General features: G+C 50.7%; 1 protein-coding gene across 1 annotated transcript; it reads left to right on the plus strand.

The window, feature by feature from the left end:
* The first annotated feature begins 12,407 nt into the window (after window positions 1-12,407).
* LOC133903663 (plant UBX domain-containing protein 10-like) lies at window positions 12,408-15,625 on the plus strand. Its single transcript, XM_062345098.1, has 4 exons — window positions 12,408-13,391; window positions 14,221-14,391; window positions 14,687-14,890; window positions 15,242-15,625. Exons 1-4 carry the CDS (start codon window positions 12,558-12,560, stop codon window positions 15,467-15,469), a joined length of 1,437 nt encoding a protein of 478 aa, XP_062201082.1. The 5' UTR covers window positions 12,408-12,557; the 3' UTR covers window positions 15,470-15,625.
* Window positions 15,626-16,103: the final 478 nt, after the last annotated feature.

Genomic DNA, 16,103 nt, shown 5'->3' on the forward strand with positions numbered 1-16,103 from the left:
CCGCCGGCTTAAGTAGAAGAAGAGAGAGGATTAGATGGTAATGTCTTCCTGTATCGCCAAGCGTTTGATTACAGCATATCTATAGCCTCCGGCTCAACAAAAAGAGTAACAAACTCCACTAATTAAGGACTAACCAAAATAGCTAAAAGATCTCCTACTTTCCCTCCTAGCCACTGCTGGAGGCCGTGCCCTGCGTGCTTGCCGTGCGTGCAGCAGCGCGTTCCTGGGCTCGGCGCATGTCACGGGCCCTACGGCGCCTGGTGTACACTTGTTTGAACATGACATCTCCCTCCCCGTCGAGAGCCAGCTCGTCCTCGAGCTGGAAGTGGGGGAACTTGGTGCGGAACGGCGCGACGTCTTCCCAGGTTGCTGATGCTGCCGACGTGCCCTTCCATTGGATGAGCACCTGATGTACGCCGCGAGCCAGGCGGTACCGCACCGCGCGCTCGGGTTCTGGGCTAATGGCGCCATGATGCAGGAGCGGCAATGGTGGAGGCGCGGTTGGCGGCGGCCCCTGATACTTCTTGAGCAGCCCCACATGGAATACATTGTGGATGCGGGCGCGGGGAGGAAGCTCCAGCCGGACGGCGACCTCGTTGATGAGTTCGACGACGCGGTACGGCCCGAAGAAGCGCGGCTTCAATTTGCCGCCCACAGCCTGAGGAAGAGACGACGCCGCGCGCTGACGTAGGCGAAGCAGCGCCCAATCACCGACCTGATAGGTGACGTCTCGGTGCGCACGGTCGTAGTGGCGCTTTTGGTACGCCTGTGCCTGCTCCAGACGGTAGCGGATGTCCTCCAGGAACTCCGCGCGCTCCTCCATGCTCTTGGCGACGGCCGGCACCCTGGTTTCCCCGGGTTCATAGGACCGGATGGAAGGAGGATCACGCCCGTAGACCACGCGGAAGGGGGTGTCCCGCAGGGACGTCTGGTAGGCCGTGTTGAAAAGGAACTCCGCCCATGGGAGCCACCGGAGCCACTCGCGCGGCCTGTCTCCTGCCAAGCACCGCAGGTACATGAGGATGACGCGGTTGGCCGACTCGGACTGCCCGTCGGACTGGGGGTGAAACGCCGTGGTCATCTGCAGTTTGGTCCCCATTAGCCGCATCAACTCCTGCCAGAACGTCGACGTGAACACCGTGTCCCGGTCGGAGACCATGGACTGTGGAACACCGTGGAGGCGGACAATGTCGTTGAAGAAAGCCTGGGCGACGGATTCAGCGGAGTACGGGTGTGCCAATGGGATGAAATGGCAGTACTTGCTGAACCGATCCACCACGGTGAGGATCACCGACTTGCCGCGGACCCGTGGCAGCGCCTCCACAAAGTCTAGCGCGACATCAGTCCACACGCCCTGGGGAACCGGCAGTGGAAGAAGGAGACCCGCCGGGTGCTGGTGCTCGGACTTGTAGCGTTGGCAGACTTCACACGTGCGCACCCGTTCCTGCACAACTTGCTTCATGTTAGGAAAATGGAAGTCACGGCGCAGCCGGTGGAGCGTCCGCTGTACGCCTTCGTGTCCGTCCTCATGTATGGCCCCCACAATGTCTTGTAGCAGCGGGGAGTCGGCCGGGATGTACAGCCGCCCGGAAAATTGCACCATGCCGTCCACCAGCGCCCAGGGAGCTGGTCGGGTGCCCGCTGTGATCTCGCCATGGAGAGCGACAAGGGCCGGGTGGTCCAGCTGGGCCTGCCGGAGCTTGGCGATGAAGTCGAAGCGCGGAGCAGAGAGGGCAAGGAGCTCTCCCTCCACGGTATCGCGCCTGGACAGCGCGTCGGCGACGGCGTTCGTCGCGCCTGGCTTGTACTCGACGGAGAAGTCGAAGCCCAGCAGCTTGCCAACCCAGTGGTGCTGCGGAATGGTGGCCAAGCGCTGGTCCAGCAGGTACTTTAAGCTGTAGTGATCCGTCTTGACGGTGAAACGGCGCCCCCAGAGGTATGGCCGCCAGTGGCGCACCGCCTGGACCAAGCCAATGAGCTCACGCTCGTAGGCTGCCAGGGCTTGATGTCGAGGTGCCACCGGTCGGCTGAAGAAGGCGATCGGATGCCCCTCCTGGATAAGGACAGCACCAAACCCGTGGGACGACGCGTCGCACTCGACGACAAAGGGCATGTCGAAGTCCGGCATAGCGAGCACCGGTGCCGAGGTGACCGCCTCCTTGAGGGCGAGGAAGGCCGAGGCAGCCTCAGGACCCCACGCGAAGCCCTCCTTCTTGAGTAGCGCGGTGAGCGGCGCGGCGATGGAGCCGTAGTTGTGGATGAACTTGCGGTAGTATCCCGCGAGCCCAAGGAAGCCGCGCACCGCCCGCGCCGAGCGAGGTACCGGCCAGTCGTGAATGGCCTGCACCTTGGCGGAGTCCATGGCCACCCCCGCCTCCGAGATCGTGTGGCCGAGGTAGGCGACAGAGGTGACCCCGAACGCACACTTGGAGCGCTTGACGAAGAGGGTGTGCCGACGAAGCTCGCTGAGGACGGCGCGGAGGTGACGCAGGTGGTCGGCCCATGACTTGCTGTAGATCAAGATGTCGTCAAAGAAAACAAGTACAAACCGGCGAAGAAATGGGCGCAAGACGTCGTTCATGAGCGCCTGAAATGTGGCCGGGGCGTTGCAGAGTCCGAACGGCATCACCAGGAATTCGTAGAGGCCGTCGTGTGTACGGAACGCCGTCTTGTGAACATCCTCCGGCCTCATGCGCACTTGGTGGTATCCCGAGCGCAAGTCGAGCTTGGTGAAGTACTTGGCGCCATGGAGCTCATCCAAGAGCTCGTCGACGACGGGGATCGGAAACGCGTCCTTGACCGTCACCGCGTTGAGGGCGCGGTAGTCGACGCAGAATCTCCACGAGCCGTCCGGTTTCTTGACGAGAAGGACCGGCGAGGAGAATGCGGAGTCGCTGCGCCGGACGATGCCATTCTCGATCATGGTCTCGCACTGCTTCTCCAGCTCAGTCTTGTGGGCGGTCGGATATCTGTAGGGCCGCACTACCACTGGTGCGGTGTCCGGCTTGAGGATAATGCGGTGCGCTCGGCCACGCGCGGGAGGCAGGCCCTTCGGCTCGGCGAACACGTCGGCGAAGGAGGCAAGCAGCTCGTCGAGGAGGGGCTCCGCCACCGAGGCAGAGTGGATGCACGGCGGTGTTGGCGGTGCGACGCTGCGCCAGCAGACCTGCTGGTCCGCCACCCTGAACTCCATGGTCCCGGCGGCCACGTTCCAGACAATATCACCCAAGGTAGCCAGCCATTGAGTGCCTAGCACCAGGTCATAGCCGGCCAGGGGCATGATGTACAAGTCGACCGCGAACGGCCGGCTGTCGATGACGATGGGCGCCTGGCGCAGAACGCCCGGGCAGGCGATCCGTTCCCCGTTGGCCACGGTCGCAGTCAGCCGAGGCCGGGGCTCGACGGCCAGGCCGGCCCGCTGTGCGGCCACCTCGCCGATGAAGCAGTGGGTGGAGCCCGTGTCGATGAGGGCGATCAACGTGGCCGCGCCCACCTGCACCTCGAGTTGGAGAGTACCGCACACTGGAACGCCGGCGACGGCGTGGAGGGAGTAGACGGGTGCCTCCTCAGCGGGCTCGTCCGCAGCCAGCTCGACGCCGTCGATGTAGAAGATGCGGCGGCAGACTCTGTTGTGGCCGCGTGAGTATGGCTCGTTGCAGTTATAACAGAGGCCGAGGCGGCGCCGTTCCGCCTGCTCCTCCGTCGAGAGGCGCTTGCCCCCGCTGCTTGGTGGTGGTGGTAGCGCCGGTAGTGCCAGGGGCTGCGCCTGGGGTGCTGGCAGTGCCTGGACCGCGGGCGCCGGCCGGATGGGCGCAGGGAGGGCCGCCAAGACGCCTGGACGTTGAGCGGGCGGTGGCCCGAGCGCGCGCTGCGCAGCCTTGCCGGGGGTGGAGTTGAGACGGTCGAGCTCGACCAGTTCCAACGCCCGTGCCAGACTCATGGCTGCCGCGAGGGTCTCCGGCGCGTGGATGCGCACCTGGTGGCTGAGCGGGGGCAGCAAGCCGCCGGTGTAGAGCTGCACCCGCTGGCCTTCCTCGAGCCGGCCCGCGCGAGGGAGAAGCGCCTGGAAGCGGTTGGAGTACTCCTCGACCGTCCCCGTGCGGCGGCACTCGGAGAGCTCGAACAGCGGGGCGGACCGCAGCACCGGGCCGAAACGCAGGTTTAGGAGTTCCTTGAAGCGCCCCCATGGCGGCGTGCCCTCGTCCTCCTGAAGCTGGATGAACCATAGTTGGGCCACATCCTCCAGGTTGAACGACGCCATCCACACCTTCTCCTCCGGCATGGTGCGTTGCTGGCGGAAATACGACTCGCACCGATTGATGAAAATCAGTGGGTCGGACTTGCCGTCGAAACGCGGGAAGTCCATCTTCTGGAACCGCGGGGGGCGATCCGTGTGGTGCTGGCCGTCGTGGTGGGTGCTGGAGTCGGTCGACGAGCCGACCTTCTCCTTCATGCCCGCCATGTCGGTCTGCATCTTCGACATGTCGGTGGTCAGGGACTGGAGCATCTGCATCACATCGGCCATGGTTGGTTGATCGCCATCGCCCATGGTTGACGGTGCGGACGTTGCCGTGGACGAAGAGGAAGGAGATGGAGGCGGCGGCTGGAATGGTGGTGAGGCTGCGGTGGAAGAGGATCGACGAGACTGAGATACCAGGTTGTCAAGGGCAGTGAGCCCGAGGGTAGGAGGACCTCGGCTACGTAGATCGTAGCCGCTGTCCGTGATGGCCGGTCGGGTTATACCCCCTTGCCGCCGTTCTTCGTCGGTGGGTTATTTCCCCCTGCCGCCGGCTTAAGTAGAAGAAGAGAGAGGATTAGATGGTAATGTCTTCCTGTATCGCCAAGCGTTTGATTACAGCATATCTATAGCCTCCGGCTCAACAAAAAGAGTAACAAACTCCACTAATTAAGGACTAACCAAAATAGCTAAAAGATCTCCTACTTTCCCTCCTAGCCACTGCTGGAGGCCGTGCCCTGCGTGCTTGCCGTGCGTGCAGCAGCGCGTTCCTGGGCTCGGCGCATGTCACGGGCCCTACGGCGCCTGGTGTACACTTGTTTGAACATGACACAATGCTAAAAGAGTGTCCAAACATGCTCTTTGTTCAAGGATACCCCGAGTCATCAGCATATCCAAAATGACCTGAGTAAGTTATCTAACAAGGATGAGATGACCATGATAAGAACAATTTATGCAGTTTTAAGAAATGTCATGCAATAAAGCAAGCAGCAACATACGAAGCAGAACTTTGGTGTTCAAGGAATCCAAAACCAACTCTAACCATGCTAAGAATGTTCCGGTTATCGCAAGAACGATTCTTTCTGTCCATAGTGACATGAATTAACCCCATGTAAATGTTCCGGTTATGCAAGGAATCATGACTCATGAAACTTGAACTGAACGCCTCCTGCCTGAGTGCCTTGCTTGGAGCCCAGGACCACGGAATGCTTCTGGTCCAACATTAAAGACTGTATTGACATTCACCTAAACCCTGAGGGAAAACATGCCGGGACATGAACCTGACGTGCTGGATCCACCTCTCCATTACTAATGCTCATTTAGACATGGAAAATTTGGTATTGTTCAGAGTTCAGACAATGCCATGTCTAAATAAACATACTCCTATGTGATATCTGATATGAATATTTCCAACTAACACCAATGGCATTCCAGATGAACAACGACATGCCTCAACAACTCTAAATGAACAATGCAGTGCTGCGGCGATCGCTAGCTCGTACCGTGACAGCATTGTACCGGTGCGCCGCGGCGGCGCAGTCTGGGCAGAGGAGGCAGCACCCTTCGAGCACCCTGAGCGCGAGCACGACCTCGGAGTCTGTGGCCGGGTTCTTGAGCTTGACGGACTCGATGCCCAGCACCTGCCCCACCGTCATCACCGCGTCGCCGTTCGCCTTGCGCAGGCTGTGCTTGAACAGCACCGGCACCACTGCACACCACCCACAAACCGTTGCTTCAGCAAGCGAGGGGAACAGGGAGTAGTGGAACAGAGAAGTGGCCGTCACCGTGACAGCAAGATGCAACCTTGGAGGTCGCGGAGGGTCTGGGAGTCGCGGAAGAGGCGCGCGCCGGCGTCCGCGTCGTCGTCGGCAGCGGCGGAGCGGAGGGCGCGGAGGAGCCCGCGGAGGCCGCGCAGGCGCAGGAACGAGAAACCCGCGGCCGCGTCGCGGAGTCCGCACCGCAGCGACAGCGCCAGGTCGCGGTACATGCGCCGCCGCTCGGACGCCGTCGGCTGCCTCCCCGCCGCCGCCTCCATCGCGCCCGCCGTGGCCCGCTGGCCCCGTGTCATCATCCGTGAGGCGAGGCGCCGTCTCGTCTCGTCTCGTTAAATTCCGCGGCGTTCTCGCGGCACGGCACGGCACGGGTTCGTTGCGTTTGCGGCGGGAGGCAGGGACAGGACGAGCGAGAGATCCCGTGTCGCCGTCGCGGGCACTGGGCGTGATTACATTTCGCTGGGTGGGGTCAGGTGGCTCGTCTAATCATCCGGGATCCGTGGCCCCACCTCTGCACCGCACCATCACTTTAAAGCCTAGTATCGTATTAAGGTCGTGTTTGTTTCTTTTACTAAAAGAAAGGTCGTGTTTGTTTTCACGTGAATTATCACTATCTAAATTCTATAAAAAATCTTTTTATTAGATTATAGATTATGAAATCATACTATATCTATAGCTTTTACCCACATCATACAAACCGACACGTGCTCTTTACTGTTATACTGGTCATATAAACATTACCTGCTACAGTAACCTTGTTACAATAACCGCTACAATATATATGCATGGATATTGCATATTACCATATATAACATATATTTATAGCTATATATGCGTATATATGTATACTAACATATATGTTGTTATATTCATGCTCTTGAGGCCATGGGCTATGAAGAAACCACCATTATGTATTTTCTATGACAAACAATACTACATATGTTCTATATTTCCAAAATACAGCACAAAATATTCATCCATTCTTTACTAAAAAATATTTGAAAAATAATTTGATTGGATATGACTACAGTTCCCTTATATTTTAATGTGTGTTACAAATCTGTAGATCTTCTTACTCTATGCATGCTAATCTTCATGGTTTCAAATTGTTCTTTCAAGCCAATTTAAACAACTTCCATCTATATAACATATAATATAGTACCATATATATTAATATATAATATGTAACTAATATATGGTTATTATATCTAGCATATTATATGTATGTGTATAACATATATATATATTGTATCCATAGTGTATAGCATATATATATATATATATATATATATATATATATATATATATATATTTATTACATATTGCCATATATAGCATATATAGCTATAAATATGTGCATATATGTATCCAAACATATAGTATAGAACACGATATAAAATGTATACATATGTGCATTGATTATAGTTTGTACATATGTACATATAACATATGATAACATTTGTATACATGTATGTACCATATGGTAACATACAAATGTGTACATATTACCATATACTCATGTGATATATATATTGCATAATAATATATATGTATATGGTGTTCATATGTATACATATCATTATAATAAAGTAGTAATATATGATTATAGGATACCATATGGATAATAACAATAAATTAGTAACATATGCATTACCATGTATAACATAAATGATTACCACATTATATACATATGGATACACATAAATATGGTATCCATATGCATCACCATACATATGTATATAATTACACATATAATATGAATACTATATTGTTAGTATATAATATATGGATACATATGTATATACCATGTAATTACATATATTTGTAATATGTTGTATACATATATATGGTTCAGTATCCATATATACCATATGCTATATTACTATATTACCATATTTATATACATATTGTTATATAATATTGATACAGTATTATACATATAGTATATAACCCATATTAGTTAACATATATGATATGAGTTAACTATAATAGCATATGTACTATATAATATAGTTACATAATACATATAACAATATGGATACATATTGATATTCATATTAGATATATACTAACAATATATAGTATGTATAATACATAGTAGATATCTATTTAGAATCTTGACTCCCGCGGGTGCCAGCTAGTTAATTTTGTAGTATTTCAGAAACATCACGTCCGTCCTAGTTCCGTAGCTTTGAACTGCACCTTCACGTACTACTCGGTTTGGAGCTACCTGCAAGGCAGGTGGCTCGACCAGTGTCCGGTCCATGGCGTAGTACGCACTGGTACTGCAAGTGACGGAGGCAGGGAAGCAAGGAGGAGTTGCTCTTCCCTCCTCCTTCACCTGTCCCTTGTCTTCTTATTTTTCTCTTGCAAAAAGAAAATAAAGAGGATTTAGGGTTCCTACGTGCGTGTGAAGCTAGGAGGCTTGAGTCCCGTGCTCCCACATAGATCTGTCCTCCTTGAGTATTAGATTCTGGTTGATAGGTATATAAAATTTAAAATTTGTAGAATAAAATAAAGTAGTTTAAATATTTATTTTTAATCTAAAATAAAAAATAAGATATCTTAATTAAATACCCTCTAAATCTTCACAACTTCAGCTCTAAAAATTTCTAAAATTATAGACAATCAGTACAAATTCTTGGAGCTAGAGCTCTGCCAAACAAATCTTTATTTTAATTCTTCGGTTGCGTAGTGTCCTGGAACCCTACACATGGCTGGCCATTCAACTGTTCATGATAGGGTATTTTAAGGAACGATAGGGTATTCATGAATTTTTATTTTTATATTTTTAAACAAAAAATTATAAATATATATGTTTTTTTAAATACAGATTTAGACTTAGGTCATCTGTTGGTAGGGCGACAGACGACCTATCGCCCCGTTGGAAGGTATGTCTAGATCTGTAATTTTTGAGCAGAGGATAGAGATTTTCAAATTTTTAAAATAAATGTATATATTTAATTTTTTGATTTAAAATATATAAAAATAAAAAAAACGGGTATTCGTAACGTGAAAATCCGACGGACCAAGCTATACTGCCTAGCCCAACGAAAACAGTAGCCAACTTGGCCACTTCAACATCTACGGCCTACTTTGATTGGGTGTTCAGCTTCAGCCCATTCCAGTTTCAAGCCCAAATACCAATCCTATGGTTTGGTTGGGCCATCATCTATGGGCCCGAGGCCCATTCTTACCCGGTTCCAGTTCCAAGCCCATTCCCACCCGGTTCCGGTGTCCCTTCGCCCCGACGAAAGGAAAGCTCCGCGCCCGCATGCGCCCAGAAGGCGAACACCGCCGAGAGAGAGAGAGAGAGAGAGTGGGAAACGCGCGAGCAGGGGATCTGCCGCCGCGCGACGGCGATGGAGTGGGGAGTCGCGGTCTCCGGGCATGCGGCTGTCGGGTCGTCGGCCTCCTCCGCGTCGTCGTCGCCGCCGTCGTTCGCGGAGACCAGGGTCATCTGCCGTGTGTAAGCCTCGGCCCTGTCCTATGGTTTCCCGGCTATACTTCATGACTTGTTTGGGTTCATGAGTGGCCAAATGAGGCCTGGCCGTCTTTAGCTCGCATCGTACAGGTGCAGAAAGCATCTCTCGAAGAGTTGAACAGTGGGAACCGAAAGGCAGATAGAAAGAGCAACCAACAATCCAAGGTTCTCATTGAGGAGCTGTAGGCATATGAGGGTAATGCTGGAACACGACGCACTGTAGCCTTTGTGTCCCTCAGGCTGCACCCAACGAGACGATCTTCACCTTAAAATGCAGTGTTTTTATGTATAAATTCTAATTATGCTACAGAAAATTGAATACAATTCCGAAATCCTGTTACAAGTGACCCTGACTGATCATATTTTGTGCTTTTTTACGTTATGATGCGTGTTTTTGTGTAAAGATGCAGACCGATGTTTTTTCCAAGTTCCAACGGTGGAAATGCTGCAGTCCAGAAATTTATACCCAGAGATCCTTAATTATTGTAAGACTCTGCAAGTATTTCCTGTGACTTCCGTCTCTCGTCCATCATTGTGAGCCATATGGCAATTATGGCCTCATACATTTGCAGGGCTAGTTTTTCAGTTTTACGAAGACGTGTTCATGATTGTTAATCTCTGTCCTAGTACTGACGAACAATCTAGAAGAGCGATGATTATAGACAGCAAGCACGCAGCAGGTCGTGACACTTGCGGTCTCTGCTTTCTGATGCTGAAAGCCAAGCTTCAGCCGTTAAAAATCGGCCAAATGTCGGCAGGACATCAGGTACACGATCATGAAACAGAGCCAACGAACCACTGTGCCTCTTTGCAAATCGGTTTCGCCGTGCAAACTGGATTAGTAGTCAAAGTCGTGTATTAGAGTCGAAACAATATTCGAAACGATATGTATTTATCTTCTGATCGAATTATCTTTGATAAGAGTAAAAACAATACTAAATATTTAAAGAAAGAGATTGTTAAACACCTATATAAAAATTATATTTTTTACATAAACAAATATTACATGTAGTTAAATATGAATAATTATCCTGCTAGCATTAATATAAATAACGGTGTTTAAATAAGCATATCACCCTTCGTTTAAATACCTATGCCAACATAGTTGAGAAATAAAATTCAGTTTTTTCATAAGCACATTTTTAAGCACCAATTATACATTATCGGTGACATAGAAACTAGGGATCCCGAGTCCCGAGATCAGATCAGCAGGTTGCCACGTGGCGACCTCCCAGGGGATCATCTCCCCAAAGAGTGAAAATACTAAGTCCCGAGAGAGGATGTTCAGGATCATGAACAGTGGCTCCCGGGTACTCGAATTCTCCGATGACCCGAGAAGACCAAGTGCCGGGAAGAGAGTGCTCGGGGCTGCGAGCAGTGGCCCCCGAGCACTCGAGTCCCCCGACGACCAAGGAAAGCCGAGTTCCGAGAAAGGGGTGCTTGGGGCCGTGAGCAGCGACCCTCAAGCGCCCGAGTACCCCGAAGACCCAAAAGAAGCTAAGTTCTGGAAGAGAGTGCTCAGGGTCGCGAGCTGTGGCCTCCAAGCACTCGGTCCCCCGAGGACCAAGAAGGGGCATATCCGGGAGAGATCGCTCGGGGCTGTGAACAGTGGCCCCCGAGCACTTGGTTCCCCGGGGATCTCAGAAGTCCTTCGCTGGTGGCCCCCACAGAGGCCCAGCGATGAGGTGTCAACCAGTAACAGGCTCGATGCCGCATTTAAGAGGGCGTGTGGCATGTCACTTCTAACCGCTCTTGCCATGCTTGGTGTCAACCCCTGCTGCAGCTTGGCAGAGAAGTATGGGGATATTTAATGCACGGGTCCCATCCCGCGTCATCCGGCGCGCCTCGGGATAACATCGCGAGGCCCGAGATGCTCCGCCTGCCGGCCTGCTGTGGCAGGCGAACAAGACCGAGCGGGCACGCCGGGCCGGTCGGTGGCTGCCCGGTGGGCCCTCTTCACGGCGCCCGTTGCAAAACGCCATCATGATGACCGAGACCGAGCGGGGGGCGCGTTTTCAACCCTGCCGTCACTTCGCGCAGTAGCCCATGACATCTGCTTCTGCATTTATGGTGCCTTGGAACTCGTGCCCTCCCTTTCAGGGCACGCTACCGCTGACGGGTATTTAAGAGGAGCCGGTAGGCACAGAAGACAGAGGCCAAAGCCGGACACATCGGAAACTCTCACACACTCTCTCTCTCCGAACGAAGATCGAAGACAGAGGAGCACTTAGTACAAGCACAGAAACTGAGACCACCAAAGAACAAGGAGCTCGAAGCTCTAGGATAGATAAACATTCTTGTAACCAGCAACATCCCCGAGAGACATTCTCAGTGCATTTATAGCATCCACACAGGAGTAGGGTTTTACGCTCAGTGCGGCTCGAACCTGTCTAAAACCCCCAGTGCATTTACTGCATTCTGCATTCGATCATTCCACCCCACCTGCCATCGCATTTACGTCCATTTATTTCACCCGCAAGTAGATTCAAAATTATCCCCGACCGAATCTCAAAGGAGTCCCTCCGAATTTCTACTTTAGGAGTTCACCCTTCGACATACATGCTCTAATAAGCTAGAATAACCGAGTCCAGTATCTATCGTTGTTCTAAGAATTCCGTTCGTTTTCTTGTCGACGGCCGTAAAAAGAAAAAAAAGAACTTGGGCTTATTCGTGCGGACGTGTGCAGTACAGTAAATGCTTGCACAAATATCTGCATACCGTAGTGACGTCCCGTTCTGTTCCGTCTTGTTGACGACTTTGCCTTATCGCGACTACCGAGAACAATAGGGATCATCTGCAGTTGCAACTAGCAACTACAGAAGACTACAGTAAAATACATTAAAATGCCTTCTCAACTGTCATCAGAATGAACTTTCAAAAAAAAAAAAAACTGTCATCAGAATGAACGGATCAGATCAGGTCCGCCCGAGAGAGGAAGAGAAGACGTCAGCACTGACCCGTCTCCCTCCCCGCTGGCCACCACATCTCTCGTCTTCTAGCCTCTTCCCCCTAACTACCCCCACCGGCTTCCCCAAACCCTAGCCCCGCCTCGCCGCCGGCCGCCATGGCCGAGACCGTCGACGACAAGGTCAGCTACTTACAGGCCGTCACCGGCATATCGGACCCGGACCTCTGCACCGAGATCCTCGCGGCGCACAATTGGGACCTGCAGCTCGCCGTCTCCTCCATCACGGCCAATCCGTCCTCCCCTTCCGTCTCCACCTCCTCGAGCGATCCGGTCCCGTCCGCTCTGCTGACCTCAGCAGCAGCACCCGGGGATCGCGTGGAAGCTGGTGACTCCTCCATCACGGCCAATTTCGTCGCGCCGCCTCCGCCGCCTCAGCAGCAGCAGCAGCAACACCCGGGGATCGCGTGGAAGCTGGTGACGCTCCCGTTCTACGTGGTCTCGGGCGGGGTCGGGCACATCGCTGGCTCGTTCCGTCTCGGCGCTTGGGTCGCCGGGGGCGTGCTGTCCCGCTCACTCTCCCTCCTCGGCCTCGCGTCGCAGAGCGGCGGCGACCGGCTGCTGGAGCTATCGCCTTCCGCCGCCGAGGCGGCTGACTTCGTCGCGGAGTTTGAGCGCGAGTTCTGCGCCGGCCGTGTCCCGCGCTTCGTGGCTGAGGGCTTCGCCGATGCGCTGCAGCGAGCGCAGCGCGAGTACAAGCTTCTATTCGTGTATCTCCACTCACCTGACCACCCGGACACCCCTGCCTTCTGCGGCGGCTGCCTCTGCGCTGAACCTGTCGCGGCCTTCATAGATGAGAACTTTGTTGCATGGGGTGGTAGCATCAGAAGGACTGAAGGGTTCAAGATGAGTAACGGCCTGAATGCGTCGAGGTTCCCGTTTTGTGCGGTAGTCATGGCATCTACGAACCAGAGAATCGTGCTATTGCAGCAGGTATGGTGTTGTGGTGTCACTCAATAGGTCTCAAATATAAATTGAACTTTATCTAGGATTTTGCCTCTGTGTTCCATAGATATGGGGTTTGGGTTTGTGTTGATTAGCACATAACCATTATATCTGCTGGACTTAGATCGACAATGCTTACCATTATTAGATCATCCTATTAAAGTTGAAAGTGCTTTGTCCTTTCTGTAGTCAGAACACTTAATATGCATATTGGTTACTGGAGTTAGCCTATTTCTATGCTTATAGTGAGATGTTACAATGCTGGTTATAGTAATTACTAATTAGTAATATGTGAGAATGCTGGTTATAGTAGTAAGATGTGATAATGTTGTTGCCGCCTGCAAGATAGTGAAGTTGATTGGTTTGGGATTGTTTATGTTGTGATAACTATATTTAGGATTTTTACAGTTTGGTTTCTTTAAATAGATGTTATCTTAACTATTCAGGATAAAAACCTGATCAAGTTTAATGTTCCCTCTATAAGAGAGTGCTCTATATTCCGCCCCTTTTGTTTGTTATGCATGTATATGATAAAGCAATCTTCTCAAGATTTTTCATTTACCTATGGCATGTTTGGTTACATGCGCTCTGTGGAATGGGTATCGAAAGTGGTGTTAAGGGGTGGGATCGGGCAAGGGAAAATAGTCTCCATTCCCATTCACTTGTTTCAATTCCTTGACCTTGAAACCCCTCAGACATATATCCAGAAACTAAACATGGGGTTTAACAACTCCAATCGCGCATTTCCCATTTTTTCTTCTCTTGCCATTTAAATTTGAATAGTATTGATCATGCATTTTATTTCCACGTTCCTAAGGTTGAAGGGCCCAAATCACCTGAAGGGATGATAACAATTCTTCAACGGGTTGTTGAAGAATGTGCTACATCACTCGTTGCTGCCAGGCTTGAAGCTGAAGAAAGACTAAACAATCAACGCTTGCGTGAGGAACAAGATGCTGCTTACAGAGATGCACTTGAAGCTGATCAGGTATCCTAATCTATGTGGTCAGTGTACATCCTTATATTGCTGATACTTGACAGTAGAAGGGTATGCGTCTCTATGTAATGAAAGGAATGTAAGGTGGGGTTGGTCAACCATTCCACTAGTGAAGGAAATTGTACCATCAAGTATTGTGTTTGTGCACAGTATACTATTCCATTATACATCAATTAAGGTGCCAACTCAGGCAGAGTGTAGAAACATGCATCCAAATTTTCTGATAGTATTGTAATTTTTATGATAACACTAACTTCTCACACCTTTTCTTTTCGGAAATTACCAGGCTAGGGAACGTGAAAGGATAGAGGAACTGGAAAGACGCGAAAGAGAGGCTGCAGAGGTTGAGAGAAAGCGCAAAGAAGTAGAGGAAGCTCTAGTGAGGGCAGCCCAAGAAGCAGCAGATAAAGAAGCTGCTCTTGCAAGGAGGAGGCAAGAGAAGGCCATGGCTCTTGGAGCTGAACCTGAGAAAGGACCTGATGTTACTCGAGTATGTTCAACATTCTTTGCTTGTCTTTTTAACAACCTTTGTCCAATTCTGGATTGTTTGCTTGTCTATTTGATGTACAAGTATCACTGTTGTACCATCAATTTTTCTGTTTCTTATACCATACATGCTATGCTGTATTGTAAACAAAGTAGGAAGCTTGTTAGTTTTGAAAAGAAAGGCTAGATACGAACACATAGTGCCTGAATTTGATGTCTACCTACACCCACCCTGCATTCTCTGAACAGGAGTTACATGTTGCTAGTAGTAATAATGTGTTTATGTAATTGGCCTTCCCTCATCCCTGTGCAAATTCATTGAAACTAACTGGGAGCCATGCTGATGATGTTGCAGGTTCTCATAAGATTTCCAGCTGGAGAGCGCAAAGAACGAAGATTCCACAGTTCCTCCACCATCACTGCCCTCTATGACTACGTCGATTCTTTGGATTGCTTGAAAGCAGAGAAGTACAGCTTAGTTTCGAATTTCCCGCGGATCACATACGGTCCAGAGAAGCACTCCCTGACGCTGGAGGAAGCAGGTTTGCATCCGCAAGCAAGCCTGTTTATAGAGATAGAATAATGATGTTGTTGCAAGTTCTGAAGAAACTTGCAAGTATAGGTGCCCCTTTCACAGTTCGTTTAACTCCAGTGGATGACTTTGTATTACGATACAACATGCTTCGTTTGTGCTCCATTCTGTCAATAAACTCACCTTCACCAAGAGCAGTTGGACACAGCCAAGTTTTGTAGTAGTTATGGGAGGTTACTATGCGGTATGCAAGACCGAAAAGTTTAGATGATTGCTTCTAGAGATAGAGATAAGCATACATCGATATGTGGATCCATTCTAGTTCATCTTAACTAACTATTTTGACTAGTCAAATTGACTTGTTAGTTGATTAAATTGAATTAGAGTTGATGCACAGATCGCTCTACATCCATCCCTAATTGCTCCGGTGCTGAAGAAGCATGTGAAGATAGACACGAGGTTGGATATGGTGCACTGCTTCCGTATCTCTTCATTCCATCCCCATCCATTCACTCTGCCTCCCGATTCCGGACACCTTCCCTCCATCTACACTGCCGTTTGGGAGACCGAGAGCCGTCTTTCACCATCCTCAAGCTCACGTGGCCGGGTTAGGGATGAGAGTTTTGGTTAGGGACAGGGGTTTGGGTTAGGGATGGGGTTCACCACCGCCGCACAGATTTAGAGG

Source organism: Phragmites australis, chromosome 21, assembly GCF_958298935.1.
Source record: "Phragmites australis chromosome 21, lpPhrAust1.1, whole genome shotgun sequence".
NCBI classification, from domain to species: domain Eukaryota; kingdom Viridiplantae; phylum Streptophyta; class Magnoliopsida; order Poales; family Poaceae; genus Phragmites; species Phragmites australis.